The sequence below is a fragment of the Drosophila suzukii genome, chromosome 3 (genome assembly GCF_043229965.1).
Source record: "Drosophila suzukii chromosome 3, CBGP_Dsuzu_IsoJpt1.0, whole genome shotgun sequence".
In the NCBI taxonomy this organism is placed as follows: Eukaryota; Metazoa; Arthropoda; class Insecta; order Diptera; family Drosophilidae; genus Drosophila; species Drosophila suzukii.
Genome location: NC_092082.1, coordinates 68,772,905 through 68,793,176, shown reverse-complemented (window position 1 = coordinate 68,793,176; position 20,272 = coordinate 68,772,905). Strand labels below are relative to the sequence as shown.

Below are 20,272 nucleotides of genomic sequence, written 5' to 3'. Positions count from 1 at the left end.
TTTATACGGTTTGTTTTGAAGTTTTTGCCTTTCAACTTGCAATTCGCTTAAAGAGAACACGCATATATTCATCCGTCAGAAAGTGTGGACAAAATGGGAACTAGTAAGCCGGATATCTATGGCTTCGATGGGATCTGAACTTGGCTTCAATGGGACACTGATTTGACAGATATTCCACACAACTGGGGACTGAATATATTCTCTGAAATCTGATAAGTACAATAAACCCAAATGACATTTACTTTTAAGTAAATCAGATACATTCGTAAGTTCGTTTTGTCTTTCATAAATCCATCCGTTTTTATTTCCATATCAACGATTTTAAGTACATACAATATTTCTCACTGAAGCAGTTGTTATATTTGTTTTTTTAAATAAATAATGATCTCTACTTATATATTTGTTGTTTGTATATAATATCAATTAAATTCAAACAGGTGCAGCGCACAACATTGAGAACCCTTAGTACTTCTTTGCTCTTGGAATTGTATTTAAAGGTGCTTGGGTTTATAGAGAGAGCTCGGTAATACTTGAACGCCATTTGATTTACCTCGTTATCTCCGCAGGCAAGAACTTTGCACTTTTCGTTTACGATTGTTGTTAGTAGTACTGTAATGTCATGTAAAATCCACATGGATAACAGGCTTAAAAAAGAGTTTTACCAATTCTAGAATGTTTTTAGCAAAAGCTAGCCAATCTACGAAGGCACTTCACAGGTGTTCTAATCTAATCTAATCGAAACGCTCTAACCGACGACTACGTAAAAGCCTTTTGTCTTTTTTATATCCATGAAAATAAGCCTAGCGTGTTGTTGCTCTTGGGATTTAGTATGTGGGTCTGAATCCGTTGCGTTGCGATAGGACCGAATCGGGACTCTTCAGCTCCATGGCCAGTTTGTAGCCCAGTTCGGGGCGACGATCTCGACCCTCAGCCATTGCCTTGACCTAAGATAATAATACAAAACAAGATAATAAATGTTAAATGGATTTGGATATTTTTTTATGGAAAGCCAAATGTTAGACTTGGTATCATATGAAAATCATTCCTTAAACATCCCCTTTTCCAAGATCCTAAACCATTTACTGTTTTCGTTATTAAACCATAAATATATATAGGTCAAAATAAAATATGATTTTATGAAACAAAGTTGTAAGTTACATAAAAATCAAATTGTACGTTTAAAAAATGTATATACATATTATCCAATGTCTAGTCATCACATAACATTTCTTTGTTCAATCTTAAATTTGTTTGGACGAAGGTCCTGAATAGGGGTGGCACACAAGTAACTGGGGTTTTAAGTTCAAGTGTCTAAAAGTATGCAGCAAGTTGTAATCAGTCATCTCCCTAAAAAAGTTCACTGTACTTCTGAGCCTAAAAAATTTTGTTGCATACTTTTTGACACCTAAAAATCCATTTAAAAGAGATATCAAAGCCCAAGACGATATTTTTAGAAATTCTTATCAGATAGTTTTAGGAATAAGTTAATATGGGGTAATTTGTAAGGGCCTGGGTAAAGTAGGTTTAATTTTTAATTGTTTCTTATCTGGCTTAGTATTTTCTAGATTTGGAAATTTCTATCACCGAGTCTATAGCCTCACCTCGTTGGTGTGGACGATGACGCCATCGCTGGTGTTGACCTTCTCCTTGGTGTGCTCGATGTCGTGGACATCGGTGCCCCGGCAGCAGTCGTCGATGAGGATGGTCCTGTATCCTGCCGAAAGCGCATCCACGGCGGTGGCTCCCACACACACATCGTAGGCCAGGCCGCACACATAGATGTCCGTGGCGCCCTTCATCTTCAGCTGGGCATTCAGCGTGGTGTCCGATAGCTTCTTGTTGTCCCAGAACACCGAGTACGAGTCCACCTCCGGATTGGTGCCCTTGTACACCTTGATGCCGTGGTCCACCACCTTGAGGTCCTTGTGCAGCTCGGCTCCCCACGAATCCTGGACGCAGTGGCGGGGCCACAGGCGCTGCTTCATCGGCGGCGGCCCGGCAAAGATGACAGTATCGAACACCTGGGCGGAGTCTGAATCCAGCTGAAAGGGAAGGGGGCGATACACGAAGGGGAAGTCTATTAAGTGCCCGGCACTTCCGTTCAATTACCATCGACGTCTTCTTACCGAGGAGGACTCGTCCATGGGGCGCATTTTGACATTATCAATAAATGAAACGTGATCGCTGGGATGCCAGTCCAATGAGTAGAAGACGGCATCAAAGTCCACAGTATCCAGCAGCTTGTTGATGGGCTCCAGTATCTGAGGGGAAGTAGGGGGGACTGGGATAAGAAGGAGCTCCACCCAAAGTTAACTCGAGAGGAGTCCATAAAGCGACGAGACGGAAGTGCGTGTTATTAATTTTGACAAATTTTCATGTACCAGCCACAGAGCCATGTCAGTTGCCAGATGGAAATGGAAATGGAGTGGGCGTGGCAGCGTCAGGGGGCGTAGTGAGAGCAAGAGCGAGTGAGAACGGGAGATGCCGACGACTTCCGGCGTGTGTCGCAGTGCGGAAGCGACTTAAGTAAAGCATATCCGCTTCCGCCTCTGCACTCGCTCTATCTTCCTCTCTCTCTGCTTATCCCCCCAAGTATCTGACATGCAGAACTCCACACACACCCACTCCCTGCAGAACCGAACCGGCTTATCCCCATCATCTGGAGCGGCAATGACTTTGGCTCGAACCCGGGGCCGGGCCCTTCATTTTCATTTCTCGTTACGCTTTACTTTTTTATGTCCTTCCGTCGTCGCTGGCGCTTACCGCACCTGTCGGGGGGCTAAGCTGCTGGCCAGGTTGCTGCCAAGTTAACCGCCCAAAAACCCACATCCCCACCCCCTAATAACACCCCCCGCCCCCTTTGTGACTCCGGAGCTCACCTCGTGTCCTTGCTGCTGTGCACTGCAATTACTTATATCCAAGGAACCACTTATAAAATCATTTTGTACATCAACAATGAGGAACGCGTTCACCGGTCGCACAATCTGCCAGAGAGGAAGAAAAAAAGGACGAGATGGTGAGTATCACGAAAATGTTACAGCGGGAAACATGAGCAGCCACGAAATAAAAAAAATGAAAAACGAAAAAAAAAAACGTGAGGAAAGGAAAACAGGAGCAGGGACAACAGAAAAATGAAAGAAAATTGTAAGAAAAATTGTATGGGCAAAGTAAGTGAAGCAGGCGCCACAAAGGCGGTACGGGGTGAAAGGTGAGCTGAGGTGGGGCTGAGGGGGGGCCGGGGCATTTTCTGGGCGGTCCAAAGTACCCAGAGCACAAACATGAAAAGCTAAAAAGAAAATTTGTATACATATATGAGCTCTGCATTAGCGTGTGTATCGGAGTGTGCCTGTCTGAGTGTGAGTGCGAGTGTGAGTGTGAGTGCGCGTGTGTGTGTGCTCTCCGCCGGCTGATGAGTTTCTTTTTTCGCCGCCCAGCGTTAAAAATGCGTTTTAAATGAAGTAAAAGCCAGTCAAAAAATGGAGGAATAAGAAAAAATAGAAATCTTGAAAAAGGTATTGCAGATACAACGAATTATGGATGCGCTTGCTCCTTAAAAAAACTGGATCGAATTTTCTTTTAAATGCTTTGAAAAAATGTCAATATATCTTAATTATATCTATGTATCTTAAAAGGTGCTTAGATTTTATGCATTGCAAAGAACTTATATTGTTTTATAATTTTGATTACTTTTTGATATTACAGGTTATTGGTTTATAGGTAACATTTTACAGGTAGGTACAATTGAGATGTGAAACATTTTTTAAAGATTCTTAAAAATTGCATTTCCTGTACTTTAAAAATAGGGTGATATCTAATTTATTTTTTTTTTATATAATTTATTTGTAGCTGTACCGGATTCTGAGTTAATCCTTTCACTTTAATTTCCTAAAGTTTTTTAATGCAAAACCATTTTCAGATGTTTCTTTTAACAGAGAAATGATGTTTGATTACTAAAGATAAATGGTGAGGGTGCTACAATAATACTTACTATTTAACTTGATTCTAAAATATAAAAAATATATAACAAATTAAATTTAAAATATTTTATTATTATAGGCATAAGTTTTAAACATTTCTTGATTTTAAAATATGATTGCAGTCCCCTTAGAATACAATGTTTTGAGATCCCATGACCGAACTTGTTTCGACGTGCACCGTATCCTTTTTTGAAGAGCATCTAAATGTACCGCACCAACACACGCGCAGGCACTGCCGAACACAGACGCACACACACACAGGGAAGGCGAGGGGAGCAGCTCGTTAGGTTGTCATTGCTATCTTGACTGGCAGCAGGAGCGGCGGCATCATCAACAGTGGCGAAAGCATCATCAACAGCCCCGTTCCCCCACCCATCCCCCCACCCATCCGAATCCTGCAGCTCCTGCCGCCTCTGTCGCATCCTTGTGGCTCACAGTAAGCTGATTATGTTCGAGCATATTTAAAATTAGTGAAGCGCTTTTAATTTGTTATTTATGTGCACGCTGATTATGAATGATTATGATCTATGGGCAAACACAGACGCAGTTGCAGCTCCTGCTCCTCGTGCTCCTTGTGCCCGTGCTCCTTTTGATTTGTGTTGTTTGGGCTGGCAGGGCATTTAAAATATGTCATCCAGCTAAATGCCTTAAAGCGCTGGAACGTGAGCTGCAGCTGCAAGGATCCACAAGCAGGTGAGCCAAGGATCCCAGAGACTGGAGTCCTGGTGTCCTGGTGTCCTGGAGTCCTGGTGTTCTGGGCAGCGGGGAGACAGCGCTTAAGCAGTTGATGATTTATCACCATGTTGGCAGTCGCAGTTGCCACTGGGATGCAACCACTTTGGATGCCAACAGCGGTGAGCTGGCGAAAGGCGGCAGGAGAAAGGAGAAAGCAGCCCGAGTCGAGAGGAAGTGATTTACATTTACATGGCGAACATTCTCAACATTTTGAGAATAGTTTGCAGCAGGGGGAAGCGGAGCTGCAGCCAGATAATAGCCGGATCAAGGTAGTTAATGTATCAATTTAGCCAAGTTCGTGTGTGTCGGGTGGATACCGAGTACCGAGTGTCTAAGTGAAAGGAAGTGTTGGGTAATTTGGGTTCAGGGAAGGCCTGGGAAGATTAAATGCCCGGCATAGGGATCTATGCAGCTAATACGACAATAACTCCTGCCGAGCAAGTTTCTCATACGACGCGTTGTGCGCGATATCTCGCATCACACTCAGTTGCCATAGAGCCCGGGTCCCCTTTGTTAATTCAACTACAAATCAAAAGTAACCCCCGCCTACGGCTTGAACCTAACTCCAAACAATTAAGACAGACACATTAGACAAGCCAGGGAGCTGAGCCGAGTTAATAACTGGGGGCAAACACGGCTAAAGCCACAAAAGGCTTCGGAACCCGGTTGTCTGCCGCAATTTGCACATCAAGTTGCTCCTAGCTCACCTCAAGAAATCAGGACCAGGCTTCCAATTACGGGCCATCTGGCACAGATGCTGCCCAAGATCCAGCTACTGGCCATCATCATGGCCATCATCATCGTCGAGCTGCTGCACAACTTGGCAAATTAACACGCGCCCCATCCCCAAACTTCTGGCCAATATAAACAACTGACCTCTGGGCCTTTGTTATGGCACACAGCCCCCCGGAAATCAGCATCTTAATTTAAAGTTGAAACTATGAATCTCTGATGAAGCTACCTCTCTTCCAACATCCATCCCCGAAATGTGCTACAGTTAAATTAATTATTGAAGGCAAGATGTTGGGTGGGGAAAACCACAGGTTGGTGTTTCGGGACGGGGGTTGTGGAGTTCTTGGCACCTTTCGGTAACCACAGCAAAAATCTTAAATTCAAATTACACTTCAACCCGTAACAAAAGGAACAAGTTATGGGAATAACTTTACCAGATCCACACACACAAGAAACTTTCGTCCTTCGTTTCGACTCAATTTCAGTGGGAAATAAATTTCAAAAATCCGTAAAACCCAGAGCGACGACGTTTTTTGGGGTTACCAATCCCAAATCGGGCTCCCCGGGCCAACTTCAGCTCAGCCAGGCAGACAAACTGTCAAAGTGTTCGTGTGTCTCCTTTGCTTTTTGGGCCAGAAAAGTTGCCAAGCTAAACGAGTGACGACGAGATGAGTCGAGCCACGAATCGAATCGAATGGAATTCAACTTGCCATTGAAGTATGTGCCAAAAAGGCGAACGTGCCGAACTCGAAGCCCAGACCAGACCAGACACACCCACATGTGGATATATACTTGCCATCACACATGTCCCAAATGTACACCTTTTTCGGAGGGTGGAGCGGCGGAGGCAGGTGCTAAAGCAATTTCCGCTCCGAAATTGTTGCATAAGTTGGTGGCTGCCAGTCGCCGGAGAACCCCCAAATATATATATATATATATCTATATAGCCGGGGATACAGAGATATATGCACAGATATATTTGGCATAGGCAGACAGTCCTCATCGTCCTGACAGTTCTGTGGATTTGTGGGCTGAGTGGGGCTGGGGCTGACAGTTGCTGGAAAATTACATTATACAATTTATGCGGCTGCCAGACAGCCGGGCTAAGGATCCGGTAGGTGGGAATTGCAGCCGCCGAAAGAACTGAGAACTGAGAACTGAAAACTGAAAACTAACTATAAATAAGCGCCCAGAACTGGCGGGTTATCCAGATAAAGGTGGCTCGCATTCCGACACAACTTATGGATAGTGGGGAAATTGTTTTGGCTGAGCCGATTTCGATTAAGGCAAAAGTTTGCTATATTTTTGGGAGTTTGGGTGAGGGAAACCCTTTTCCTAGATTTATTTGTAATCATACAAGGGTTATTCCAGAACACTAAATAACCAGGAAAAATGTTGAACAATTAAAAAATACATTAATTTAAAATATCAGGAATATTAATCTAAACAAAAATATAACTACTATTAGTTAAAATACATAGAGCACCGTTAAAATATTAACTTACTAATAAATAAATTAATAAAAACTTTAGAAAATTCAAATGAAATATAAATACAGTTATTAATCTTTATTGCGGAATTCTGAATAAAATTGTGATTTATAGGAGAACCTATAATGTTCCTAGTATATTAATTTAATGCTTAAACCATTTATACAAAATGTTTTTATCATGAAAAGTTATTAGAATAATTGAAAAATTAAAAGGTTCAATTATAGAAATGTTGATTAATTGCGATCACTTTTTAACTTTTATAAAAACCTGACACACAGTTTTAATGTATTTTTAGAGTTACTATATTCTTCTTATAATTTTAATTTAATGTGGAACCTATATATAAATTATTGTTTTATTATGCACGGTATTAAAATTTATTGAAAAATCATAACGTTCAATTATAGAAATGGTAGCTGATTAATTGTGATCATTTTTTAGCTTTGATAAAAACCTGACACTTTTTGCCACAAGGACTGGTCACCCAACTGTTATGAAATCGAATTGCAGCTCCTCTCTTTTTCCTTCAAATTTACATTTGAGCCAAGATGAATAGGGTCGTCCTAGTTAACCTGCAATTTATCGCACTTTTTCGCTGATTCCGTTCAAGAGCTTAAGAAATGGCGACTCATTTTTCAATAAAGTCCAATCAACTAAAACCAACTCTCAGACTGGTCAGTAAATCAATGAATCTTGCTCCTCCGGTCATCTTTCGCCCGCCCCCCCTTTTTTTCTGATTTCCTCCACCACCACCACTGTTCATTTCCGGTGACTTTTTTCGGGGTATGTTATAAGTCATTAACTTTCTAAATAATCGCCGCAGCGTGTCAACTTTGGTCGTTAAACTTTCATCAGTCGGTGAGGCGGCCGCCAGGGGAAAATCCAGCAGCCAGCAGCCAGCGACCAGCAAAAATTAAGCTTGGAAAAATCGGGTAGTGGCTGGGGAGATGGGGAAAAACTGAGCGAAATTTATAGCACGATATTATTTTCCGCTCGATGAGCAGAGAAGTTGTGAGGCGACTTTTGGCACTCACTGTAATTCCTGCCCGCCGAGATGGAGGACTATTCGCCGTGTCTTTTTCGGTGTTGGTGCGTAACTGAGCACAAAAAAATGTGCCACATTTTGTGCCATAAATGAAGACATTATAAACGACACTGTGTTAGTGTCTGCATGTCTCTGTGTGTGTGTGTGCCGTATCTGTGTGTTTGTAAGTGGGGGCCAAGATTAACGGTAGACATTGTAAGACACTTAAAGCTGTTGAAGATTTTTGAGTTGCTTTATGGCCAGGGGGTTCAATGAACTATATGATGATGCCTTGTATGATATATGGGCTGCCACGCCCCCAGCCCACCGCCTCCGCGTGTGTGGGTGTGTGTGTTTCCACCAAGGAGCGAAGGCAAAGGCAAACGAGCAGGTAAGGTGGCCATAAATTTATTATACGAGAAATAAAAGCAGTTTAAAGAAATGAAATATTTACGAACAAAGGAGCCAGAAATGAAAAAATGGTATGTACTTGTACATGAAAAGAATGCTTCTCGCAGTCAATTGAGAGGGCCGAAAATGTCAAAGGGAAGCTGGGGACAAAAGGAATAGATTCGCATTAAATAAAGTGCCAGACCAGCGAGTTTATCAGGAGCACACTGTGTGTCCTGCGTGTGTCCTTTCACCTTTGTCAATTAGTATTTTAAGCAGGGCAGAGAAGCAAAAAGGAACCCAACCAGAGAAACCCCAACTCAGGTTTGGTCCCTCGTCAAAAACGTGAAAGCCGCAGCATTTCACGCTTGGGGCAACTTTCTCTTGGAACTGAGAGCCCCAAAAACTTAACCACCTTTCTCTGCAGTCGGTTGAAAAAGCATTTTCTGCACATTTAAGCACATAAATTACGCACTTTCGGGCAAATGCAAACACAATAAAAACATCAAAACGTAAGCGCGTCATATTGAATTATGTGTGTAAATCAAAATTGGGGTAAATAATGGACGGAATACCTTTTACATTCAAATGAATTCTGGACACGCGCAATCATTCGATGGGCCATCGGTCATATTATTTCCATAAATTTGCTTTCATTTCCACTTCCGTTTCCGTTCTCGTTCCCGCAACTTCAATCGATTTCGATGTGCAATCCCAAAACCGAACCGAAACGAACCGAAATCCACACAAATATATTTATAAACAGACTGCCGCAGGAGCCGCAAAATATTTAGCGACCGATGCAAATGATTTATGGCGTTAATGTTCTATTTATGCGTTTATTTAATTTGTGTCTGTGTGTGCCAAAGTTTCATCCTCATAATTCTAAGCTAAACTCATCCCCCATTCCCCCATTTTTAGTCGTCCGTCAGTTGATTTGTTTATTATGCAAATTTTTCGGCTTGTTTGTTGTTTTTCCTTTTTTTTTTTGGCGCTGCGTTTCCCTTCCATCTGATTTTCCCCGCCCCTTCACACAAACATTAAACTGCAAAATTACCATTTATGCAATTCATGCGGAAATACAAACAAAAGTCAATTTTATGGGGCGGCATTTTTCCTCGAATTTATTTCATTTCTCGCGCAAAAAACTGCGAATGCCTAAGTAGGGTTTCGTTAGGGGCTGTCATTTTTTTAAGTGTTGCCGTTATTACAATATCAGCTGCCGGAAGATTTCATTCGCTCTGCTTTTTATACGTTAATAAATTTTTTATACAATATTACACAATTTGGTGTGTGCACGCGGAAGAGGCGGTGCCTGTGGGCGGGGCTAAATGGCATATCAAAAATAAAATGATTATTCCGTTCTCCCCCCCTCCGCAAATAATTTTTCGCGTGACAATGGAGGGCAGAACTCAACAGGCAACACATAAGCTGCCATCACTGCGTATACGTAATGGGGATTGGGGTGGATTGGTAAATTGCAAAGAGCAGGCCATCAAAGTTGATGCCTCCTCCTGTCGGTATGGGGCAAAAAATAAATAAGCACAGGGCATAAAGCTCAACAAAATATAATTTAAGTACTAGGGAATGTAAACAAAATTGTCTACAAAATACCTTTAAACCTTTATGTTTTCTCGCACAATTAGAAAATGTCTTTGGTTGAACATGTTCTACTCTTGCTAATAAAATAGGAAAATTAAAAACTTAAAGCCGCTTAAAGTTGTCTTGTTTATCAGGCGAAAATTCATCATTAAAAGTTTGCCTGCCGGTAAGAACATCCGCAAAAAGGCTGGCAAAACTTTATAAATTGCGGAAAATTTAAGTATTAAAGTAGTTTTAAACGGCTGCTGGCTTTAACACCCGTTTTCTTTCTAACAAGAATTTAAATAAGTTACTTATCGAACTTTTACTTGAGCCAATAAACCAACGAACATGATACAAAACTATTTTTAATCGCCTAAATCTGAAAGGTATTTAAAATTTCTCTTTTGGGCCAAACAGAAGTTTTTTATTGCAAAAGAAAAATATTTCCAATTAGAATCCAAGAAAACTCTTTGAAAATACGTAAATCGAACAGGAAACTCCATTAAACGGAAAATCTAATAAAGACTCTTGTCCAAACCACCTAAAAACTCTTTTTCTTTCATTTGGGTTCACCGAGTATTTTATTCAGATTGTTTTTATCAACAAGGCAAACTTTTCGGGGGAAAATCCTCGTCGAACTCTGATTTCCAACAGAGAGAAGCAAAAGCCAAATAAAATTCAAAACTTGCCGAGCTGCGCTTCAAGTAGCTTAAAGCAGGCTGCGATAAATAAAGAAGTCTTTGCAAATTGGTACCATCACGTACGCAATTTTATGGCAGCGACTGTGGCAAACAAAGTTGTGATGCGGGATGGAGATGTGCAAAAGTCATAGACTACAACAATAAAATTATTTGAAATTTTTTTCGCCCATTCCTATTTTAATACGCTGGGTGGAAAGTGGAAACTTGAATGCAACTTGGGGCATGTTTTCCAGCCCCACTTCCCATTTTTTTTTGCTGTGGCATTTTATTTGTCACGCGTTTTTATCACTTTACGTGCGGAGTCTGGCCACTGTGGCAGAGTATGGGTATGGGTAAGGGTAAGGGTGTATGGGTGTGTATCTGTGTGAGGCAGTCCTGGCATCGGATTATCACATTTGCATATGCCGCCGCCTGCTGCTTCTTCTTCGTGACAGGCCAGCACACCAGGAAGGATGATGATGATGATGATGGAAGTGGAAATGCGAATGGGAATGGCAATGGGGATGGATGTGGAGATGGCACGCGAAATACGAAATGCGGAATGGAAATGATGATGAAAGCATCCCTGGGAGACCCATGACGTGTGACATTCGCTGTAAGCGACATTTTACCACTGCCCAAGCCCCCAAATCCCGCCCAGAAACCCCAGGAACCCCCGGAACTGGGACTGATCAGGATTGAATTACACACACAATCCGAGTACTCGGCCACTTTGATTGCAAATTTTAGCTACCAAAGTGTGCGTGTGTGTCTGAATGGAAGGGGAGTTTCATGTTGGCAAATATTTTATTATCACATTTTTTATGATTTTACGAGTCCCCGGATATGAATCACTGAATAACGCAAAACGTTAACCACAAAACAAGAAAATCATAAATAGTGCAAAAAGCAACAAGCCATGATGGGGACTTTCGACTCACCGTTTTTATCCACTGGTTCCAGCAGAATTTGAATTCCTCCCTGTCTATAAAGCCATCGCCGTTGGTATCAAAGACGGCGAATATCTGCTCAAGGCGTTCGGGGGGCACATCGTAGATATGACCCTTGTCGTTTCGGAACAGAGCTCGACAGATTATGGAAAACTCGGCCAGGTTCAGGCGGTCATCGCTGGGGAAAAATTGGAAAGAGGTTAAAAGAAATAAGTTAAGAAAGGGTACTCAAGAAATAAATGGTCCAGAAAGCTTAAGAAATTTTAAATGAGTTTAATATGGTAAGTTAAGGTAGTTAAATATTTATTAAGGGAATAAAATAATACTTAAGCCATTCTTAGATAATTTAAAAATACTAGGGTATCATTTCTTAATAGAAAGTAAATCTAATTTCAAAATTTACATTAATTTGTCTACATCAAAAAAACCCCAGCGTTTTTTATTTAAATTAAATAGTTAATTTCAGTTTTTATGTTAGGATTTTGTCCTAGTTCCACTTAAATTTTGAAACATTCTGTTGCAGGTAAATAAACAAATATTTATTGTATCACATTCATAAACTCGCTGTGATTTCGCAATTGATATTTTTAGAAGTCAAAATAGAAATCACTGTCTTTGGCATTGTGGTTTTGCAGCCGACACAATTTGTTTCTGACTATTTGCATTTATTGATTCACATTAAAAATGCCCCATATAAAACGGCTCAAAATGTCAATTAGAATTAATGCACGCCATTTTACGTTGGACTGTTGCTGTTATAAAATAAATTATTTTTCCATTTGACCAACAGGAACATAAACATTTAAATGGTTGTTTATTTATATTGACTGTCGCTGAATATGCTTTGAATATAGTTTTCAGCGGAGTTTTATTATTTGTTTATTTGTTTTGCCAAATAATCTACTTTGCGGCCTGTGGCGGCAGTTTGCAGCAAACCATATATTTATTATAAAGGTAATTATATAATTTAAAACGAATGGCGAGAAAACAAATGGCCTGAATTTCAATTTGAGATTATATAATTACAGGATTAATTTATAAATAGTTGATTTGATGGTGAATGTAATTCAATTGAATGGGATGTTACTGGGATTTAGAAATATTTTTTTATTAATCATTTTTCAAAAACTCACCCGTCTTTGTCGAATGCCGTGAAACAGGCGTCCATTGCTGAACCGTTTGAATCTTCGATGACAATTGGCGGTGTAGGTGAATCCATAACGGCGACGATGTTGCCAACGTCCAAACAAAGCCAACAAATCCAGCAGCGAACTCTCACTTAATGAAGCTCCCGCAGCCAGCTGCAAGTTAAAGTGAAGCCATCAATAATAACAACCGCACACACAGGGGCACACACGTAAACACTGGGTGGAAAAGCTATTTTCCTGCGGGTGGAAAACGCCACCCACCGCCCACTCACTGGCTGTACTGTTGTTGCTACGTTAGTTGTTGTTGCTCTGGGCCCGGCTTAGCCCGCTCAGCTCGAACGCTTGCCAGTTACTGAAAAACGGCTGGGAAAGCTTCGCGCTTCTTTCAGCTCGTTTCCAATGGCTCGATGGCCAAGCGCCGCTTGCCTTCCCATAGATTTATCGAATAAACAACCGATCCCGCCGCCCCCGAACCACGATTTTCCCAATCTTTTGGACAAACCAGCCAAGCCAGGGCATTGTCATGGCGACGACGTCATCTTGTGGTTTATTTTATTTATTTGATTTTCACCGTGTACGGGCAGGGCACTCCCACCATTTTCCATTTCCACATTTTCCCCTTTACCTCCTTATCCCCTTTCCACACCGCCAAGCTTTTGTGGCGGCGCCCGCAGACGATTACCTGGCGTTTTTCCTAATCAAGAAGTGCGCATTGTACACTGAGCCAGATTTACCTATACATATATCTACTATATCTACTCATGCTGTTTTTACCAGCTCCATGTGAGCGCAAGTAATTTAATTTAATATATTTAAAGCATTAAAAGCTGCAAATTGATGCAAATTAATATCGATTTATATATCTAGACAAGAAAATAATGCAGGTAATAATTCATTTATGCATTAACATGCCCTGACAAGAGTTCAAGGTAAAATACAATATAAAGTAGGCACACTGTTAAAAACTATGAAGATTTTTATTTTTTATTAGTTTCGGAATTTTTATTGAAAGGATTTAATAAGATGATGATTTTGATGTTAAATTATGTTAGTATTCGGACCGTTTTCTCATCCGCATGTTAAATTTAAAGTATTGTTAAAACTATAAATTGAGAATTCAGATTTAAGGCGTGCTTCAAGCGGACACGTAAACGTACCCTAACATTTTATACTTTTTATTTTATAGTTTTATTTTTATACTATAGGCCGACTTAAGTTACAACTTTAAATTAGAATTCACATTTAAAGCGTACTTTAAATTTAACATGTGGACGAGAAAACGTCCCTTATCATTTTAGACCATTCCTAAAGCCGATAGATTTATAGTTACCTTATTATAATTATTATAAGGATAATTTTAGATGCTAGATATTTTTGTTAGTATCTTAGGTTGATATTTATATTACACGAAATATACCAAAAAATTAAATTATTTTATAAAATACCGAAATTTTTTTCTGTGTGTGTGCAGTGATTTCCTGCTTCTCATCGGGTTTCTGGGACAGAGTTAATGGCGGGACCCGGGAGGCGAATATGAAAGTTTTCGACATTTAGCCTCGAAATGCGGGCCCCTTAGCACGTCACGAATCGCAGTTGATTGTTGTGGATATGCGAGAGAGTTTTGAAAAGCGTCAAATAAGTGGAAGAAGTTGAAGGATCGAAAGGCAGGATGGCTGAGGTGGGCCAAAAGAGCCAGTACAGTTGCCCACCGGGTTCTTGAGTTGCCATCTGCTAACAAGGCCAATTGCGTTGGCTTCCCTGGCATTTCTGAGTGATTTTTCCACGCTCGAGTGTCAACTTTTCATCTAAGTTAACAAGGTAACTCCGTCTTGCCATCCTCTTCGTTTTTTCCTTTGTTATACTTGCCTTTTTGAGATATTAGTTTTTAAGCCCGTTCTGGGTTTTCTTCTATTTGAGTTTCGTTTTACGAAAAAAAAATCTCCTTCGGCTGCATACATTTACCTGCAGCTTATAACATTTCCATTTCCCACAGCCTAAACCCCTTGCCGCATTCCCCCCTCCCCCTGGTAAGCCACAAAGCCATAGATTTCCATTTAACTTTTAGTCCTATTTCATCCAGAGCTCCCGAGCTAAGCTCCCAACATTGTGTCCTGCTTTCCAGCATCCTTTTTTTTCTACATGGCACAACTAATGCTCAGCAGGCGATAAATTTAAATTTAGAAGGCAATGTGTGTATGTTTACTTAATATTAAAGATTTATGCACAATATGTTGGCCGCACAAGGTACAAGAGGCCGCAATAAAATATAAATATTGCCATGATTTATGTGGGGAAGGCAAAGTCAGAAGCAGGTCCCCCAAGTCGATGGCTGAAAAAGATCGGCGAATATCGCTTTAAATTGCCAACAAAAGATGGATACCGATACAATAACAAGTTTCGGTTTAATTTGGCCAATAACTTTTGGCCAGAGATAAAGAAACATAAACATGAACAAAATGCCGGGCGGACGAGCGATAAAAATGCGCATAATTTCGCTGAGCTCGGCGGAAAGTTTGTCCAAATAAACTTAAGTACAACCCGCAGTTATCCATTTTCCCCGTTCCCCCCGCAGCAAAATACAATCGGAAGCCCCTGCTCAGCCAGAGGCGCCCCGAAACACACTAATTGAAAACTATTTTTGGAAGGCAGCCCTCCTGGGAGCCAGGGATCCCTGGGTTTTTGGGCCTCGGCTCTTGGGTTTTGGGTTTTTTGGGTTTTAGGTTTCGGGTTTCGGGTTTCGGGTTAATATGTAAATGGCGGATAACGCGAAATGTGCAAACTTTGGCTGCGAAACAATTTACGCGGCATTAAGCAAAACGCGTGCGCACACCTCACCTCAGAGACCCTTCTCCAGATTGCTTTCGATTAAAGTTGTCGACGTCAAAGTCATTGACTAAATAAAGAGCGTCCATAAAAGCCAGCAAAAGCGGCAAAGTAGTTAGCCCCCTGCCAGAAAAATATAAAACAGAAAAAACTTTGACAATTTGACAAAATGGGGGGAAAGGCGAAAGTTCCGCAAATGAAAGCCAGCCAAGGAATAAGAGAGAAATAACGAAGCCAGCACGTGTCCCGATTATGAGTTCGACTGCCAAAAGGTGACACAGGTGGGGGTGGAGGTGGGGCTTTGGTTTCCGGTGGGGTCTTTCGGGGGTTAAAACTTCAATTGCGCCACAGAGGAGAATTCAAGTTTGCCCCCAATAGATTTTGATGGCCATGAATTGCCGGCAACTGCGTGATACTTCAGAGCCCCGAAGGTTAAACAGTTTGAGCTTGAGGTGGAGAGTTTTTCTTTTTGGGGGTGTCTTGAAAAGTGCACTTGGGTAAATGAAAATTTTTATATTTTATAATTTATGGTTGAATTTTAAATATTTTACAATGATGGATATAAATAGATATATCTAAAGAAAATCGTTTAAATAATATGCAGAGATGGATAAAAATAGATATATCTATAGATAAATTAATATAACTTGGATAACCTGCAACTCTTTTTCATTATTATAAATATTTTATCAATCATAATAGATAAAGAAATGTTTATTAACTTGGATAATTTGCAACTCGTTTTTGTAATAAGAAATATTTTATCAAACATATCTAATATATCATAAACATGTAAATATTTAAAAATATATTTTAAATATTGTTTATTTTTTATTATTTTTGATAATTTTAATGACTAGTAATCCTCTAAAAATTGTACCTGGTCTCCAAATCCATCATATATCTTAAGTCTAGTCTAAAATAGTTAACTTTTTTGGATATATTTGAAATAATATATAAGTGGCCAAAGGAATATTTATTATTTTGGATAATTTCTAACATATTTTCATTATTAAAAATCCTCAATTTATTTTCCTTGCTATTAATTCGTATTATATCTCGCCTCTTAGGACTAATCTCACAGGTGCAATTCAAAATTTAACTTGTTTTATCAATTTTCATGGTAGCTTCCGCCCTGCAAATCCGCGAAGCACTTGAAAACTTCTAATGCTCTCCCCGAACACGGAAAAAAGTGGGAAACTTTAAGCTGCCGCCATAAGTCAGCAGGCAGGGGAAAAGCGGATCCGGATGCGGATGCGGATGCTCCATCCTGCGGAGCTGAGTTGAGGAGCTCGGGAAAGTGGCGGAGCGGAGTGGGGGCGCAAAAGTCTTGCATAATTTGCCTGCAAAGCGCTGAAAAGTAAATTACCGCCTAAGACTTCCTGTATTTGTTGTTTCGGCGGTGGGCGTGTCAAAAGTAGCTTGTCAAGGCGATGGGATCAGCTAATAAACCACGCATCCCGGGCCAAGGAGCTCCAGCTGCAGGACCTGATGAGCAGACAGACACAGGAAGCCGGAGCCAAGTGGAGCATTTAAAAGCAAACGCCTTTGGGGTTCGTCAATTGAATTGCCAAAAAATTTAGCAGCTTCTGCTCGGATGAGTTTTGATAGGGTGGATTGGGTTTACTTGGCTGATGGAAGCTGGGGTTTCGAATGGATTTTACACCCGGGGAAAAACTTGTAGGTCAGGGAAAGTAAAATGGTACTAAGATGAACCTGCAAAGCAATAACAACTCGTTCAAAAAAGTAAAAATTGTATGAAAATGAACTGATGACTTTACTTAGTTAAACACATATCATTTGAATGCCTTTGGTACGTATAAAATCAAAGAGTACATAAATTACGATTAAAAAATACTTATTTTATATTAAAAAGCTTAACATAACCTGTTCTTCAAAAAAATGTGCTATTACTTTAAAAAGGATTAAAACAGAAATATCTTTAACATTCACTTTAGTATATGGATTAAAGTTATATTGTTTAAACGACTTTTGAAAAAGAGGAATTTGTGTTTAGTTATAAGTTCTACAATTTCCATGTGAACTTTAAATTATTGTTCATATTTAGAAGTCTTAAAAAACAATTTGCTTGAGCATGGGCAGAGATTTATGAGTCATAGTTATATTATAGTTATATTAATCCATTTGTAACCCTTCGATATATTAGATTTATTTTTAGACCCTCTAATATCATTTTTTTAAATTCTAAGGTACAATCATACATATCTTTAAATAGGCCCTTTTAAGCATATTTGTATTCTATATTATCGTTTTTGAAAATGAGCAAAGATTCCTGAGTCCTAGAGCCTTAAATTTCTTGCCAGTCTTCATACATGTCTTTCGAATTTGTAACACCTTGCTAGGATTTTCTCAAGGTGTACATAGGGCCGGGGCCGACTATGTGTGCTGCCTATAAAAGGCTTTCAATTTTTTGTGCTGTCTGCTGGCGCCGGGTTCTTTGTATAGGTTTAATGCAGGCACGTCAGCAGCAGCAATTTGGAAAGGAGCAGCCGGAAGAGCAGAGGCAGGGGCAGGGGCAGGGGCAGGGGCAGGAGCAGCGGCAGCGGCAGCGGCAGGATCAGAAGGACGACGGGCTACGACATTGATGGATACGCAGTTAAGGAATGCCGAGTCAGCCTTTGCCTGCAGTAGGTGTCAGTCAGTTCCTCAGTTCGTCAGTCATCACAGCCTTCCATCCATCCATCCATCCATCCATCTAGCCATCCTGCGAATGTGTGTGTACAATGGGTGGTACGTGGTTGGCTTTTATCACTTGTTAGTATCTAAAAATACGTGGCCCACATGCCGCCTTTCATTTCATTTCACTTGGTTCGGTTCGGTTCGGTTTGGTTTGGTTTTTCGTTTGGTTTGCTGTTTTCCGTTTGCTGGTTTGCTGTTTGCCCCATCCACTCAACGCCATCCACATCCACTCTCTCTCACCTGAACCGCGCTTAAATACAAAATGATAAATTGCCATTTTGACTGCGGTCCCTGGTGCGGCCTCCAATCCACGACCTCCGCCCAAACCACCCAAACCGCCCAATCCACGCTGCCACCCAGTTACCACCACCCAATTTGACCCACCGGCACTGCAATAACGCAATGAACTCCACTCTTCTGAGTCCCCAGTTTGTTTTGGCCTCGCCCGCCTGCTGCTTTTTGGCCTGCAAACCGTTTTTGGCGCATTGGATGGACTGAAAAATGTTGGCGTTACGCGCCGCTGATGTCGACGCCCAGATAACATTAAAACGCGAATACGTGGCTTTGCAAACACCAGAGCCACTGCCACTATGCCACAACCCATGCCCACAACCAATACCCATACCAATACCCATACCCATACCTATACCAATAGCAACACCAACACCAAGACAAACCAGCACGCACACAAGCACATCTGCATGCCCAGATGGAGGAGATATAGAGGAGCGTTAATGGGCCGCCTCGGATCGTTGATTTTCGTGGGCGGGAAGGGCACAGTGGAGCAATAGTGGCAAAGTGCTCCTGGCCAACTAATGGATTCCTAGAAAATGGTATTGCAAAAAGGGAAGAAGCATCACAGATACATTTTCAGAGAAGCCTTTTGCTTACCTCTTCAATTTCCACAGAGGATGTATAACCTCCTATTTTTAGAAACCTAATAACATTTATTAGAAACCAGTAACATTTAGGATTTACCATCCATAACTGTCTTCGTTAAAATATTCATTTCATTAAAATGAAAAAGTTTGATGTATTTTAAAAATACACATTTGAATGCTTCGAGATTTTCTCAATTCAATTCAATTGTTTATACCATTATTTTCATGAATAAAATATTTATTCAATTTAATTTCGCATTGCTTAAAATACTTGTATAATTACCAATTTTAACATATCATATTAATCCCAATTCGTAATTGAACGAATTTAACCTTTTTAACTTCAAAAGAAAGATTATCCAATTAATGTTTGTTAACTTATTCCATACATATACAGTATATCAAAACTATTTAAGTTTAAAGCTCACCAAACAAGTGTCAAATACCATTAGCACCCAACCATTTTGAGCACTGAAATACATATGTTTTAAGCAATAATTTGTTGAAGAAACTTTGCCAACAATCTAGGGCTTCAATAGAACGCTAACCAGAAACCAGAACTATTCAAAAGGTCACCGCTCGAATGTCAAATGGCAATTGAAGTTCGCACAGTTTCATTAAGTTTTCAACAGCTAACTGCAAACACCCGCAACCTTTGCCCGATTTCAATTTAATCCGAACTAAAATCGCACTCGACTATGGCTTCCCCCCGAGGAAAGTGACCCTCCGCCCAGTAATAAACACTTTGCCGCACTCTCGGCCACCTCGGCCTTTAATATGGCAGCCATCCACACACAATTACCCATAAGAACCCTTTTGGCATTACACCAGCTCTGCTCAGAGGGCATGAACCCCGTCCTCATCCTAATCTGACATTGCAGCTTATCCCCAAAACAAAACGATGCAGGGGCATGGGGCTCCATTTTGGGATCGCAACAAAAAAAAACGAAACCACTCACCGCATAGCCAACTCAATTTGGTGGCCATCATTGCAAACGGCCAGAAACACGGACAAAACAGTCGCAGCAAACTTCAAATGGCAAATGGCGCACAACTTCATTTAAAAGGCATTACGACAAACATTTGGCCAACAACGCCAGTAGCAACAACAAGGATAACAACTACAGTTTGCACCTTTTTGGCAAAAGCGTTGAC

General features: G+C 40.7%; 1 protein-coding gene across 2 annotated transcripts in view; it reads right to left on the bottom strand.

Moving 5' to 3' along the window:
• Positions 1-270: 270 nt before the first annotated feature.
• Naam (Nicotinamide amidase) overlaps positions 271-20,272 on the bottom strand; it is a 30,472-nt gene continuing 10,470 nt past the window's right edge. Inside the window, exons 1-7 of one of the 2 annotated variants that reach the window (XM_036816777.3) lie at positions 12,986-13,139; positions 12,699-12,866; positions 11,557-11,743; positions 2,880-2,984; positions 2,127-2,261; positions 1,602-2,042; positions 271-944 (exon numbers count right to left, since the gene is read on the bottom strand). In XM_036816777.3, the coding sequence (XP_036672672.1) occupies positions 825-944; positions 1,602-2,042; positions 2,127-2,261; positions 2,880-2,984; positions 11,557-11,743; positions 12,699-12,784 (1,074 nt within the window). In that variant the 5' untranslated portion in view covers positions 12,785-12,866; positions 12,986-13,139 and the 3' untranslated portion in view covers positions 271-824. Of the gene's footprint in view, positions 945-1,601; positions 2,043-2,126; positions 2,262-2,879; positions 2,985-11,556; positions 11,744-12,698; positions 12,867-12,985; positions 13,140-20,272 lie in introns of those variants that run through there. The other variant, XM_036816778.3, reaches the window with a different exon arrangement.